The following is a 16614-nucleotide window of genomic DNA, read 5'->3' as shown; positions in this document are numbered from 1 at the left end:
TGTGTTAATACCAGGCCTGGGGTTACTACAATGACTCTTTTCCATATACAGTATTCAGATTCTGTTTCAGATTCAGACTAACACGGCTACCCCTCTGATACTTGACAGATTCTGTTTGCAATTTCACAGCCTAGCTTATCTGCATCTTTAGAATGTTCCTCCTCACTTGTGAAATCCTATTAGTGGTTTGCAAACACAGGTTGCTATGCATCTGTAGGTTAAAGGCAATTGTTTCCATAAAATATTAGTTCATCAGAACCATGAGGCACTAAGAGATAATTAGAGTTTTCAATTTAATGTACATATCTGCAAAATTAAATAAATACAATCAGAGGAGAGAATGCATTTTTTCTTTTTCTTTTTCTTTTTTTCTTTTTGCATATGTATATATTAGCTGGTATTGTCACAAAACTCCGGCTTGCTAATTACCTGAAAAAATATAATCTGGGTATTAGTGCCAAAAATGAATTACCATAAATATCTGGCAAGTGTGGGTCATGTGCTGCCACATTATCAGTTAGCACCACTCATGTGAAGGTTCGGAGGAAATAAAAGGAGAATAGTCTGATTTTCTCTAATGATCCCCCTCCTAATCTAAACAGCTATCCTACTGAGTGCACTGCAGATGGATCTATAATGATGACTGGTATCTCTCTGGTATACAAGTGTTTGATTCTATACTTGCTAACCAGCCAGCAATAGCCAGATTTGGAGAGATGTGAAGGAAGGAGAGGCAGACGAGCTAACTGTTGTTAAATTAAAAGAAAGTGTCCACTAGCATTTATCCTCCTATGCATTTGGCTCAGTATTTTCCTCACCCCGACTCTGAATCATTATCGGAGTCCCTGAGTCCCAGGCAGAAAAATCTCCAGGCCGGCAGTAATATCATAATGCTGATTGCAAAGTTGCTTTTTATCCCTACAATTGTACTTAGGACTTAAACATTTTATCCAGTGTGTGTGGTGTGGAAGAAGAAAGTTGGTTCTTGGTCTTGTCCAGCAGTGTCACTAAGTTTTCAGTTTTTTGTTCTGCTGAGTTTATATCTCTATGGCACTAGACAGAGTGCAAGTGATGATTACATAGTTTTATTTATCTAGCACTGCGAGTGTCCTTGGGAATTTACAGACAAGTAAGATGACAAGGCTTCTTCCCTGAAAAACTAACAAACGTATTTCTCTATGGTCTTGACTATACTAGAGAGGTGTACTGCTTTAACTAGCACAATCTAATTAAAGCTATACATGCTCCTCTAATGTGAATACAGTTATATCAGTATAAAGGTACTTTATTCTGGTCTAGTTATTTTTATATGGAAAGAGAAATAATCTATACCAGTGTAAAGCACCTTTATATTAATGTAATTATATCCACGTTAAGAGTATTGTACCAATATACCGTTTAAAAAATTCCACCCTTGACCAACCTATTATTATACTGGTAAAAACCTGTGTGTAGACTAGGCCTAGGTTCATGTTACAGAACTTTCAGGGCCGATGGAAGTTAACTTTCTTACAATATCTACAGCTATTTTGTATTCTGTTATTTTAAAGATTTTCTTCCAAAACTCGTAGTTTAGGACTTTGGACCTCCAATTTCCTCTCTTAATCTGCAACATCTCAATTCCTAATCCCTGAGGGCATATTTCCCCTAGTGACCATCACACTCAATTTGTGATGTTATACCAAAGGTTTGGCTTTGTCTGTATGTTCTACTCAAAAGCCATGCTTTCTAGAGGTTTTCTGCTTCAGAGACCTGGCAGAAAGCATTCCTATCTAACACGGTAAAAGTACGAGACTTTGTGTGATTTGGAGACAACAAATGGCCCCTGTAGAATTTCCCAGTCTTATTGACACCTTGAACTGGATTTCACTCAAGGACAGAAGATCATATGTACCCTTATATTCTGATGGCAGAGGTTGAGTTTACTAACTTGTTTGTGTTGGGTCATCCAGTAGATGTCATTTACTCAAGGCAATGATAGTTGTGCTGTTACAAGTCTTTATTTGTACATTACTTATTGTCTTGTGTCCAGAGGTTGACGTACATTTTCATACAATACAAATACACTGATATGAAAACATGAAAAGGATAAGTAAGCAGCTAAAATAAATACCAGACTATCTATTCCCGTTCGTTTGTCCTGATTGCATCAGGGACTGGCAGTTGCCAGCCATCTAGGGGGTTTTGTTCGTTTGTTTGTTTCATTTTAAATACTGCATCCTGTGTTAGCACCATAAAATACATCAATTTCCCTGCCCCTATATATGTGCCAAATAAATCTGTGGTATAACTAGGCACAACTCACTAAATTTATAATTAATGACTTCCATAAGAGTTGTGCCGGCTTATATGAGGGCTGAACTTTTTACAATGTTGTTAAAGTTTTCCCCAGTGGCCAGACAGTTGATCTTTGATATTACTGTACCTGACAAAGCAGTACTTTGGTTTTGAACTCTTGACCTACTTATTGGCAGGCAATTAGCATCTTGGAAAAGCCACAAAAAATGAGACATTTGCAAGAGGCATAATCTAATTATCTGAGTCCAAAATGAGGCCCCAGGAACTACTTCATTCTATTTCTGGCTCTGACCTGACTCCCTCTCTGGTTTTGGACAAGTCACTCAGCTGTTTAATGCCTAGATTTTTTTAAAAAACTGAAGGGCTGAGGATCATTTTAAATTAGGGGGGCAGTGAAGCTGGGTGTTGGACGGAGCATTCTTAAGTAGTGGAGGTAGGGCGAAGCAGTGCAGGCGGGCAGAGCTGTGGCAGGGAGGAGAGCTCTTGCCTACTGAGGGAAATGGGGGAGAGGCACCCATAGCTGAAGTCAAAAAGGAGGGATGCAGCCTCAGCAATTGGAGCTGATGCTGGAGAAATGGACACCATAGAGTGGAAACAGCCTGGGAGCAGGAATTCAGCCTAGTAAGAGCTAGAGGAAAGTTCAGAAGGGACGTCCAAACAAGGACTTCAACTCCTCAGCCCTGTGTTAGGGAAAATATCACAGCAGGGCACAGATTATCCAACAAGTTCTTGGAATGTATTGGAGACATTTTTTTAATTTCAGAAGGTGGAGAAAGCTACTAGGGGAGAGGCTGTTCTAGATTTGATTTTGACAAATAGGGAGGAACTGGTTGAGATTTTGAAAGTGATCATGAAATGGTAGAGTTCATGATTCTAAGGAATGGTAGGAGAGAGAACAGCAAAATAAAGACAATGGATTTCAAGAATGCAAACTTCAGCAAACTCAAGGAGTTGGTAGGTAAGATCCCATGGGAAGCAAGTCTAAGGGGAAAAACAATTGAAGACAGTTGGCAGTTTTTCAAAGAAACATTATTAAGGGCACAAGAGCAAACTATCCCACTGCGTAGGAAAGACAGGAAGTATGGCAAGAGACCACCCTTGCTTAACCAGGAGATCGTCAATAATCTAAAAATCAAAAGAGTCCTACAAAAAGTGGAAACTGGTCAAATTACAAATTATGCATATAAACAAATACAAGTATGTAGGGACAAAATTAGAAAGGCCAAGGCACAAAATAAGAGCAAACTAGCTAGAGACATAAAGGGTAACAAGAACACATTCTACAAATACATTAGAAGTAAGAAGAAGACCAAGGACAGGGTAGGCCTGTTACTCAGTGTGGGGGGGGGGGGGAGATTTAATAACAGAAAATATGGGAATGGCAGAGGTGCTTAATGACGTCTTTGTTTTGGTTTTCACTAAGAAGGTTGATGGTGATTGAACATCTAACATAGTGAATGCCAGTGAAAATGAGGTGGGATCAGAAGAAGCTAAAATGGGGAAAGAACAAGTTAAAAATTACTTAGATAAGTTAGATGTCTTCAAGTCACCAGGGCCTGACGAAATGCATCCTAGAATACTCAAGGAGCTGACTGAGGAGATATCTGAGCCACTAGCGATTATCTTTGGAAAGTCATAGAAGACAGGAGAGATTCCAGAAGACTGGAAAGGGGCAAATATAGTGCCAATCTATAAAAAGGGAAATAAGGACAACCCAGGGAATTACAGACCAGTCAGTTTAACTTCTGTACCCAGAAAGATAATGGAGCAAATAATTAAGCAATCAATTTGCAAATATCTAGAAGATAATAAGGTGATAAGTGACAGCATGAATTTGTCAAGAACAAATCATGTCAAACCAACCTGATAGCTTTCTTTGACAGGGTAACAAACCTTGGGGATATGGGGGAAGTGGTATATGTGGTATATCTTGACTTTAGTAAGGCTTTTGATGCTGTCTCACATGACTTTCTCATAAACTAACTAGGGAAATGCAACCTAGATGGAGTTACTATAAGGTGGGTGCAAAACTGGTTGGAAAACCGTTCCCAGAGAGTAGTTATCAGTGGTTCACAGTCATGCTGGAAGGGCATAACGAGTGGGATCCCGCAGGGATCAGTTCTGGGTCTGGTTCTGTTCAATATCTTCATCAATGATTTAGATAATGGCATAGAGAGTACACTTATAAAGTTTGCAGATGATACCAAGCTGGGAGGGGTTGCAAGTGCTTTGGAGGATAGGATTAAAATTCAAAATGATCTGGACAAACTGGAGAAATGTTCTGAAGTAAATAAGATGACATTCAATAAGGACAAATGCGAAGTACTTCATTTAGGAATGAACAATCAATTGTACACATATAAAATGGTAAATGACTGCCTAGGAAGGAGTACTGTGGAAAGGGATGTGGGGGTCATAGTGGACCACAAGCTAAATGTCAGCAGTGTAACACTGTTGCAAAAAAAAAAAGTGAATATCATTCTGGGATGTATTAGCAGGAGTGTTGTAAGCAAGAAACAAGAAGTAATTATTCCGCTCTACTCAGCGCTGATTAGGCCTCAACAGGAGTATTGTGTTCAGTTCTGGGCGCCACATTTCAGAAAGAATGTGGACAAATTGGAGAGAGTCCAGAGAAGAATGATTAAAGATCTAGAAAACATGACCTATGAGGGAAGGTAGTCTGGAAAAGAGAAGACTGAGGGGGAACATGGTAACAATTTTCAAGTATGTAAAAGGTTGTTACAAGGAGGAGAGAAAAAAATTGTTTTTCTTAACTTCTGAGGCTAGGACAAGAAGCAATGGGCTTAAATTGCAGCAAAGGCAATTTAGTTTGGACATTAGGAAAAACTTCCTAACTGTCAGGGTAGTTACGCACTGGAATAAATTGCCTAGGGAGGTTGTGGAATCTCCATCATTGGAGTTTTTAAGAGCAGGTTAGACAAACACCTGTCAGGAATGGTCTAGATAATACTTAGTCCTGCCTTGAGTGCAAGATCCCTTGCAGTCCTATGATTCTAAGTATGGAACTGGGAGACAGCCTTAGTGAGACAAAGGAGATAAAGTAGCAGGATGGTATTGGATACATTCCAAGTTCACATGTAGTATTGTTGTAGCCGTGTCAGTCCCAGGATATTAGAGAGACAAGGTGGGTAATATCTTTTACTGGACCAACTTCTGATCATGAAAGACAACCTTGTGCTAAATGTTAGTTTTATTCTTAGAGCATAAGAACAGCCATACTGGGTCAGACCAAAGATCCATCTAGTCCAGTATTCTGTCTTCTGACAGTGGCCAATGCCAGGTGCCCCAGAGGGAATGAACAGAACAGGTAATCATCAAGTGATCCATCCCCTGTTGCCCATTTCCAGCTTCTGGCAGACAGAGGCCATTGACACCATCCCTGCCCATCCTGGCTAATAGCAATTGATGGATCTATCCTCCATGAATTTATCTAGTTCTTTTTTGAACCCTGTTATAGTCTTGGCCTTCACAACATCCTCTGTGCATTCTTGGTACTACTGGGTAGAATTATTTTGCTCTAATAGAATTGTTTAAAATCACTTAGTTTAAAAGTAATAAGATTGTAAGATTTTAGCGAAGGCAGTTCCAGTATTATTAATTGCATAGAACATTCATCCTTAATCTCCCTTATGTGTAGAGATTACATTTCTAAAAATAAAGGGGAGAAGAGGAGATGGGAAGTAAGGGAGAAAACTGGGTAGGAAGGAATTAAAGAAAAGATGGAAAAACCTCCATATCCCTTCTCTATTCTCTTTCAACTGGCACTCAAATTTAAAAATAAAGTTTTCTAGGGTTCCATTTCTTAGATAATAGGGAGAGGGGTACTAAAGAAAACCTAACGTAGTTTCAAGTGCCTCTTCCTACTTAGTTTCGTAGCTTGTCTTTGAAATCCTGTGCACTTTTTTAGCTAGCTTTAGATGTTTCATGCACTATCATCTGACAGGTGTTTTTCCTTCTGGTATTTTTATAATAATAATAATAATAATAATAATAATGGAGATATCCCATCTCCTAGAACTGGAAGGGACCTTGAAAGGTCATCAAGTCCAGCCCCCTGCCTTCACTAGCAGGACCAAGTACTGATTTTGCCCCAGATTCCCAAGTGGCCCCCTCAAGGATTGAACTCACAACCCTGGGTTTAGCAGGCCAATGCTCAAACCACTGAGCTATCCCTCCCCCCCAACACAATTTTAACACAAGGCAAGAGAGATTTGAGGGGGAGTGGTCTGCTGTGCAATAATATATTATGGGCCAGATTTCAAAAGAGTTCAGCAGACAAGAGTAGATAACAGAGTCAGTAGCTACAGCTATCCGTGGAGGGATGGCATCCTGGAGAGTAGAACTGCTTGGGAATCTGAGAAAATGTTTTTACATAAGAAAATACTGATTCATCAAAGTCCGAACTTTCCCTGGAAACTTACTGGTTTTGACTAAACTTTCCTTGGGAGAGTTTCTGAGGTCCAGGATGGAAGTGAGAGAATGGGGGTGAGCACGTGGGAGACCCAGGTTCAAGTCTCTCCTCTGAATCGTTGAGAGCAGGGATTTGAACTTGGGTCTTCTACATCTTGTAGTTGATGGGGTTTTGTTTGTTTGTTGACCTTCTATAAATCATCTAAACTGTGGTAGTTTCACCAATTGTCACTTTCAACACCTACACCAATACTTACATGTAATAGTGCTGTCTCTCAGGCATACACATATGAATTGGACCATCAAGCTTGAACTCCGGTTCTCTTTGCAGTTTGTCTGTTATTTGCTTTAAATTTAACTCCTAATGCTATTCGATCAATTATGTAAGATATCTGTAGTTGCTTATCTATGCTTTGAGCCCAGGACATGAAATGAGCACATCAGATGTCACTCTTTATTACTTACTGTGTTCAAATAATATTCCTTATACTGCTCATTCTTCTTTGAGAGCAGTATGCATCAAACTTTTGAAAACTATTTTGCCAATTTTGTCTTCCTCCAGGTCAATATCAGTTGCTTGTGATTCTGCAGTTGTAAGCAGTGATATTGCTCTTTGTTTATCTAGCTTTTCAGTTGCACCAACTGCTGTGATATAGAGAAGAAAAGTCTGTTTGAAAGTTTTCCAATTACTGTTCATACTTCCTACCATGTGCAGTGAATGTGGAGGCTTGATTAATTCATCTTAGTTGGAAGTCTTATCTCTTCTTCAGTTGCACCTTTGAAAATGCCTTTTCTTTCATTCTTCTGGATTTCACTTAACATTTATGCACCATACAAAGATCAGTAATTTTTTGTCAACTAGAGAGCAACAGAGAGACTCTGTGCTTTTCCTTTATTCACAACAGGAAGAAGATCATCTGTTACAGTAACTTATGTGCAACATATCATTGGAAAGCTATCACAATTCAGTAACTTTCTCCCAGGGCATCAGGGTTCGCACTCACAGTAGAATTTTGGTAACTGAAAGTGGGTAGGCAGTAAAGCTGGTTGAAAAAAAAATCACAAAAACTTTCCGACAAAATTTGTCCTTGTTTCGGGTATTTATTTAAAAAAAAAAAGTAATTCTTTTTTTCCCAGCTAACTGTAGCAGGCTGCACTGGGCCCTTACTGGGAGAAAAAAAAATGTGCTTCCTTCCTCTTTCCTACCCATCCGTCCCCACTTACTTTGACTTTCCCAAGCCTGGGCCCTTTCCTTCCCACATATTCTTCAGCCATATTCCGTCCTTGCCTAGCCACCATCCCTTCCTGTGTTCCCAGCCTTCTGTCCTCTCTCTTTTGCCAGTCACACTTCCTCCCTTTTCATGACACCATCCTCCATCCTTTCCCATTTACTTCAAGTGCCTCCCCCTTACCTTAGGACTGGAGGTCTAACTGCCTTTGCTGGGTCTTAATGATGCTGCATTACTTGCAGCCAGTTTCCTATTTAACGGCAGTAACTCAGAGCAGTGTGGAGGATTTATAACAGTCCTGTGCTTTTTGGGATACTCTAGGATTATTTATTAGTATTGTTATTAATTTAGCATTCAGGATTTGTTACGCTCTGTGCTGTCTCAGGCTCCAATAACAAGGCAATCCTTTACTCAAAGAGCTTACGTTCTAGATGACAAATACAGCAGCACAAAACATGCTGGAAAAACTAGAGGAAGGAGTTCCCATAGATCGGGGTGGGCAAACTTTTTGGCCCGAGGGCCACATCGGGGTTGCCAAATTGTATGGAGGGCCAGGTTGGAAAGGCTGTGCCTCCCCAAACAGCCATGCCCCCTATCTGCCCCCCTCACAACCCCCAGCCCTTCCAACCCCCCCTGCTCCTAGTCCCCTGACCGCCCCCTCCCAGGACTCCCTCCCCTAACCGACCACCGGGACCCCACCCCCTATGCAACCCCCCATCCAAAACAGCCCCCTGGGACTCACGCCTATCCAACCCCCATGCTCCCCACCCCCTTACCGGCCAGAGACAGCCACGCTGCCTGGCAGGAGCTCACAGCCATGCCGCCCAGAGTGCCGGCGGCATGGCGAGCTGAGGCTGCGGGGATGGGGGGACAGCAGGGGAGGGGCCCAGGGCTAGCTTCCTCAGCTGGGAGCTCAAGAGCCGGGCAGGACAGTCTCGCGGGCTGGATGTAACCCGCAGGCCGTAGTTTACCCACCTCTGCCATAGATTATGGGGCTTGTTTTTAATTTTTTTTTAAATGTATTGATTTTAATTGTAGGCTTCATAGATAATGTGAAGCTTTAGAGAGCATTTGAATGAAGAGAGGCTATGGGGCCTGTCGCACCGGCACTGGGAGGGAAGACGGTGCAAAGAAGACAGCAGTGGGAGAAAGAAACCATGGAGGCTTCATGTCTGGCATTGCTGGAGGAAAGAAGAAGATGAGGGGAATGCAGCAGGGCACAACATCCAACATGTCTGCCACGGCAGGGTTTTGATGCTGAGGACTAAAAGCTAAAAGTTGATGCAGTGAGCAAGGGGAAGCTGGTGCAATGATTCAGCACAGGATAGTGGCACACTCTGTTTGATGGGGAGAATGATCATTTTAGTTGTGAAATGGATATTGAGAAGACCAGAAAGGACTAGGACGAGGATACAGTACTGAAGTGGGGAGATGACAAGGGTATGGACAACTGATGTTGCCATACAATCGGAAACAAAGGATCAGGCTTTCTAAATGTTGTGGAGAAGGAAGTGGCAAGAGCCTGGATGCTCATATGAGGAGAAGGAAGGGGAAGAGCAATGACACAAAGATTGCAAGCTTTAGAGAATGGGAGGATGGTGGACAAAAGAGAGAAAGGGGAGGGATTAGACGAGGAATAAGAAGCTCAGATGAGCCTGAACTGGAGATAGGCTATCCAGGTAAGCGGTAGAAGAGAAAGGTACATCTGCAAACTAAACAGGGTGGAGCAAGAAAGGACCAGTTTTAAGTGATAGATTTGGGATTTGTCAGCGTAGGGCAGAAACTATGGAAGCAGTTTGAGTCTCCTAGGAGTAAGGAGAAGAGGAAGGAGTGAAGTATAGAAACATGTGGGGCTTCTACAGAGGAGAGAAGGAAGGAAGAATAATCTACCAACAAAGATGCTGTGAAAAGAGTGCTAATGAGGGGACAGGGCCACAAAAGTCAGAGGAGGACAGTGAAAGAGATGTTTCAGCCACAAGCAGTATCTTTTGGGACCACATTGTATTAAGGGTATGAATGGTTTATGCAGAGCCGTAACTAGGTATTTTTGTGCCTGAGGCAAGAATATAAAATTGCGCCCTCCCCCAGGGCCGGGTCTTCGGCGGCAATTTGGCCCTCTTGGAGGGAAGGGCCTGCCGCCGAATTGCCGCCGAAGAATGAATGAAGTGAAGGCGGTACAGCCTGTGATTTTGGGGGGTCTAACTCATGATTTTTGACTGCTTGGGCTGGTAATGTTGCTTCCAAAATGGTCTTTGGTTCCAGTCCAGTTCCAATCCAGAGAGGGACTCACAGGTTAAGAGAGGAGGGAGGTGCTGGATATCAACAGTGGCCACTAGGGATCAGCATGTGTCCTGAGAATGCTGGGAGTTCAGGTTTGCAGGGCAGAATCAGGGGTGGCAGGTTTGTAGAAAATTTGGTGCCCAGAACCCGCCGCCGCCCAAACTGCGCCCCCGCCCAAACTCTGCCCTCCCCCACCCGCCCAAGGCTCTTCTGGGAGGGAGTTTGGTTGAGGGAGGAGGTCTGGGTACAGGCCCTAGGCTGGGGCAGGAGATTGGGGTGCAGGCTCTGGGAGGGAGTTTGGGGATGGGAGAGGTGCAGAGGGATGGGATATAGGGGTGAGGGCAGTGGGTTGTGGCTGCAGATGAGGGGTTTGGAGTGTGGGAGGGGCTCAGAGCGAGAGTAGGAGTGTGGGGGGTGAGGGCTCTGGCTGGGGCTGGGAATGGGAGGTTTGGGGTGTGGGAGGGGCTCAGGGCTGGGGCAGAGGGTCGGGGCGTGGGGGGGTGAGGGCTCTCGCTGAGACTGAGGATAAGGTGTTGGAGGGGCTCAGGGCTCAGGCAGAGGGTCAGAGTGTGGTGGGGGGTGAAAGCTTTGACTGGGAGTGTGGGCTCTGGGGTGGGGCAGAGCTGGGGATGAGTTTGGGGTCCAGACAGGCTGCTCCAGGACAGGGGCCAGAGAGGAGGACTCCCCCCAGCCCTTTCCCTGCCGGCAGCAGCAAGGCTCTGGGGGAGGAGCCCCCCTTTCCTGTCCCCCCAGCAGCACACTCGCCCCCACCACTGTCACTGCATGTGCTCCTAGGGCCCCTCTCAGGTCCAGGAATCTCCCTCACCTCCCCTGTGGTGGGTGCCAGGGAGTGCTGCGTGCGCCTCCTCCCGTGCTGTTGCCCCTGACTGTAGCCAGCATGGGGCAGGAGCGGTGACTGCGGGTGGAGGGTGGGCCCTGTGCTGCTGGAGGGTCCTGCCGGAAAAGGGAAGGGTCTGAGGGGGAAAGGCATGCTCAGAGTCAGTCTGCCCTGGCAGCGGAGATGGGGGGCACTAGGACCCTGCGGCAGCAGTTGTTGCAGGGAGGCAGCAGGGAGCTGCTCTGCTCCAGGGCCAGGAAGGGGGGAGGGGGAAGCAAGTCGGGGTCGGGGGACACTCGGGGGAGGCGCGGGGGGGGCACAGGTGGGGCTGGAGGGGAGATCACCTGGGTTATAAATATCTCCGTGCCAGCCGCCTTTTTTTTTTCTTTCTCTCCACCACTTTCTGCGCCCTCCCGACTTTGTGTGCCTGAGGCAAGTGCCTCACTCACCTCGTCCTTGTTACGGCACTGGGTTTATGTATGCAACTCAAGGTGGGGGGCAGAGTCCGGAGGTTTGCCATAGCTCCATCAGGAACTAAGAATAGTCGGGGGGTGGGAGGGTGACCAAGGTGAATCACTCAAATTGTAAACACCTCCAGAGAGATACCACCCTTGGGGAGTCTTGCATATGCTGGTTCAAACTGGACTTCCCAGAGACCCATAAATAACTAAAGGGCTTTTGACATAAAAAGGTTGTGTTTAAACTGACTCAGGACCTTCTTTCTGATCCAGCAAATGGACAGGTTCTGTTCAAATGATCATTTGCGGAAGGGTGGGAAAGACTTTGGCCTGCTAGGGCCCCACAAGACTGATGAGTGACCTCTGGTAAGCTTTTAGCATGCATACAGGAACTTCTGTTGTTTTTATATGCTTTTTCTCTGAAATGCTTTTAGCTGAAGAATAAATATGCTTGCTTGGAAAGAGGTGTGTGGTAACTTGTAACTGCTGGCAATACACTGTTCGTAGCTCTCGGAAAGAAAGCCAAGCACAGATGCTGGCCTTCAGGTAATCTGGCTTGCTTGGGATAGCCTAGTGTAAGGCAGGCAGTTGGGCAGCCTGAAAACCCCCGGTCGGGGCCGGGGGGGGGAGGGAGGGAGAAGAAAAAGATGTGGATCTCCACCCCAGAGAAGTGGGAGCTGCAAAACTTAAGTTGGTGCCCTCGAGAGACCGTGGAGGGGGAACATAAGTGCTCTTTCCCTGAATCTGTGACAACAAGGCACAAAATTCAGGGGAGGACAGAATGTTGAGGAAGAAGAGGGAATGATCAATATTACCAAAGACAACAGAAAGGTCAAGGTAGAAACACTGAGACATAGTAGAGCTAGGAAGAGTTGTCTGAGACTTTGGTAAATGCAGTTTAAGCAGAGTGAAAAAGGTGAAAGCTGATTGATATGGATCCCAGACTGAGTTAAAAGAGAGTAAATTGATCCGGTTGTTGTAAACAATCAATAGTCAAAGACAAGTAGAATGGTCAGGTTTGAGTCTTTTGAAAAAGAGGGATACTACTAGGGCATTTTTGAGGGGGAAAGAGGTTGACCCTAATTATATGCATTATGAATTCTTACTGAGCCATTGAGCTAATGTGCATGCGTATTTAAATCAGGAGACTGACAACAAGTGATGCTGTATGAACAGGGTCTAGAAGAGATGATGTCTAGACTGTGGGAGTTGCGAGCCCACAGAGGGCAGTTGAGAAGAGGAAATGCTACTGGGGGAGGGGAAGCAGTAGGCTGGCATGAAGTTGGGGTAGGCTGGCCAGCCAGCTGGCCAATTAAATTGAATCTGGGACAAAATTGGCCTCAGTAATATCAGCCATGAAACCTGTACTGTTCCTAAAAACCGGAACGTGTCACAGTCAGTTCACCCTAGTTATATAATCAATATAGTATTTTGGTATAGATATTGGACTTGACTTGAATTTTCTTGGCTGTAATGCAATTACCTTGGACATGCCTATTAAGTAATATGGACTAGATGACCTCTTGAACTCCCTTCCAGCCCTACATTTCTCTGTTTCTGCGTGCAGATGGTATTTTGAATTCCCTCTTGTCATTGTTTTACCACAAGAAATGCCTATTTACTGTGCCCAGAATCCTTTGAAGGAAGTTTTGAGAGTGGAATGTTAGCTCCACACCTCATCTTATGAAAATTCCACAAGACTGCAAGATATTACCTTGCAATAGGAAATCCCATCAAAGTTCACCATTAGTCATTTTAGAGATTGTCCACTATAAGGAGTATGCATGTTTGGCTAGGGCTGGAAGTTTAGACAGGTTGGCATTCTCCATTGGTCAGGTACTTAGTATGAAGCTATAATCCCCATCTCCAGAAAATCTAAAACTTCATTGTGAGCGCTGTTTAGTTTGCTTAGATATTGCAGCTGACAGTTTCATCTGTCAAAATTTCAGAGCAGTACCTATTACTTATGCACAGTTAGGTGATGTCAGTACCCTATTTATCTCTGTTTCCTGAATTATTTAGTTTGAGATTGATCTGTCTGTCTGTCTGTCAATCAGTTTGATTGTAGGGTTTTATACCACTGGCTGCAAAACTACTGCACCTCTGACCCCTTCTCTGGCCACTCATTGCACCACTCTCTAGCATGAGGCCTTGTGCCTTTACCTCCCTGGAGTAGAATCACACATTTCTTCCACTCTTAGATCAGGTGGTTGAGTCTCCCACTCTGTGGATGAACCAAGCTTACCCTCAGCAGTTTGTACGGGACTTGGTACCTGCAGCTCTTCCCTTTGGAAACTTTTGGCCAGCATTGAATAGTGACCACAAACTGCCTTTTTAAAACAAAGTATTATTTAATCTTAACAGAAATAAGGCAAAGTATAAAAGTAGAGGCTTTTAAAATAATAAACAGTCTATACACGTGCCTAAAGGTTGAGGCAGGCCTGTCTTACCCCATATCATTAGCCTCTGGGGCTCAATCAGTTCCCCTACAGTCACTGTTTGCCTTGTCCTTGAGGGCCTGTCTTTTTATCTTGCCAAAGTTCCTTGTTCCAGTATTCATGGGCTTGGGTCCCCGTGTGGTTACAAGCTGGGACACTGCCACCCTTTTGTCAAGCTAGACTGTTGAGCTCAGCTGGGTATCAGATGTAAAACTTCAAAGTGAAGTTTTGTCACTTATGTATCAGTAAATCGGTTTGTCACTGCGTTGTCACTTATGTATCAGTAAATCGGTGGCTATCTGAAGCAATTGTCCTTTTCCCAGCTTATGTCCAGACAACTCCTGCTTGAATTCCTCTTGTATTTATACACTAACTCCCACTTACAACAGATGAACTGAAAGACCATATATAATATTCATCAGTTATTACAGATCACCTCCAAACCCACCACACTCATTATCATGTTACCTGAATGCCTTCCATTTATTCCAATAGTAATAGCAAAGTCATTAGCGGACTTTGTGGAATCATAAGGTCTCTGTCACTTTTCCCTTTCAATGGTAAAAATTCTGATTGGGGTGACGATTTTGGTTTTGATTTTTTTTATATGTTATTAATTCCTCTTTTTGTGTTGTGGCTGGCAGTGCTTTATTGGGTACAAGAAGGTGGCAGTGTTATAAGTGTCAGACTTATAGTGTACAAGCTTTTTCAGCCAAGAAGGTTTTGCAGCATTTCCTAAAGATGATCAGATTCTGGATCCGCTTGACTTCCTCTGGATGTTTGTTCCATTCCTATATTACATATTTTAGCGTATACTTTGTGTGTTTGTATAATCTGCTTTGTCATCAGCCCAAGGTCATTTCACCTTAGGTTTTTTACATGATTTTTTAGATGGCCTAAAAAGGTGATTCTCTATGTCTAATATTTAGGATGTAAGTCATATGTATTGCATATTACGATGTAAACAAAGACTAAGAAAGACAAGTTTTCTGCCAGGCTATTACATTTTATCTTTTACCTTTTCCACATGCAAAAAATAAGAGTATTAGCTTGCAAGTTCATGTTTACTTATAATGTTTGCCTGTTATGTTTTGATGTTTAGGAACTTTGAACCAAAAGAACTGGGGGAAGAAATATCCAGCATGCAATGGTGCCAAACAATCTCCTATTAATATTGATGAAGATCTTACCCAAGTAAATGTAAATCTCAAAAAACTTAAATTCCAGGGTTGGGAAAAGGAAACTTCAGAAGACACTTTCATTCACAATACTGGCAAAACAGGTAAAATGTCAGATTTCATGTTTTGAGTTAATTGGGCGTCATGAAACTGAAATGTGGTGGATAGCTGAGGTTTTTTAATTATGTTTTTTTGTTTTTGTTTTTTGGGGGGGGGGGTTGTTTTAGCCTTTGCATTTTGGATTTTAGCGATTAGCCAAAGGCCAGGTGGTGATAGCAGCCAAGCGTAATAGAAAGCCACTAAAATAAAGAAAACAAATGGAAATTATGTGCACGGTTAGAAATAGCCAAAGTAATCACATCATTAGTATCATCCCATAATGAGTGCATATTGAAGCTAAATAATAATTTAGCATTTGCCACAAAATAATAATTACTACTAATAATGCCTGTTCTTGGAAGATGCAATTAATATACAAAAAATCATTTTTAATGTATCATAGGGTTACCATATTTAAAAAATAAAAAAAGAGGACACTCCATGGGCCCTGGCCCTGCCCCTTTCCCACCCCCGGCCCCGCCCCAACTCCGTCCCTTCCCTGCCCCTTCCCCAAAGTCCTAACTCCCCCTCCTTCCTCGCAGCCATGCGAAAAGGGCTGGCTGGGCAGCCTCCAGACCCTGTGCTCCCGGCCGGCGCTTCCCCAGCGCAGCTGGAGCCCGGGACGGGAAGCGCCCAGCCGGGAGCGCAGGGTCTGGAGGCTTGCCCACAGGGCCGGCTCTAGGATTTTTGCCGCCCAAAGCAAAAACAATTTTGGCCGCCTCCCATTCTTTAATTATCCCACCCGCGGCCCCACCTCAACTCCGCCCCTTCCCCCAATCCCCAGCCCTGCCTCCTCCCCCCAGGCTCTCAAGCCTAGAAGGGAGGGAGGGGGAGAAGCGGTGCCCGCACCGCGGCCACTCGGAGTCTCCCCCTCCCTCCCAGGTTTGAGAGCCTGGGAGGGAGGGGGAGCAGTGGTGGGCGAATCAGCTGTTTCGCGCACCGTGGCAGCAGCAGCGGAGGTGAGCTAGGGCGGCCGGGGCACATTTTTAGGGGTGGCATTCTGGCGCCGGCCATGCCGCCCCTAAAAATGTGCCGCCCCAAGCACCAGCTTGTTTTGCTGGTGCCTAGAGCCGGCCCTGCTTGCCCGGCAAACCATGAAGCTGGTAGCACTCGGGCTTCGGGCAGCCCCCGTGCCTCCGTACCCCAGCCGCCGGCCGGGCACTTCCCCTCCCGGGCTCCAGTTGCTCTGCTCCTCCCCTGACTCTTCAGCTCTGTTTAAGAGCCAAGCTGCCCGAGCCAGCGCTACCAGCTTCGGGCAGCCCCCGTGCGTCCGGACCCTGAGCCGCCGGCCGGGCACTTCCCTTCCCGGGCTCCAGCTGCTCTGCTCCAGCGGCGCAGGGTCCGGAGGCACGGGGGCTGCCCCTT

The 16614-nt window shown here is 44.7% G+C and overlaps 1 protein-coding gene across 1 annotated transcript in view; it reads left to right on the top strand.

Annotated features, from left to right (window-relative positions):
• Window positions 1-16614, top strand: part of PTPRZ1 (protein tyrosine phosphatase receptor type Z1) — a gene marked incomplete in the record, with an annotated part of 199168 nt that overhangs the window by 83409 nt on the left and 99145 nt on the right. The window contains 1 exon segment of the mRNA XM_034768527.1: window positions 15075-15254. Coding sequence (XP_034624418.1) covers window positions 15075-15254 — 180 coding nt within the window.

Source organism: Trachemys scripta, chromosome 1 (genome assembly GCF_013100865.1).
Source record: "Trachemys scripta elegans isolate TJP31775 chromosome 1, CAS_Tse_1.0, whole genome shotgun sequence".
Classification (NCBI taxonomy): domain Eukaryota; kingdom Metazoa; phylum Chordata; order Testudines; family Emydidae; genus Trachemys; species Trachemys scripta.
This window is presented reverse-complemented; position numbering and strand designations above follow the sequence as displayed.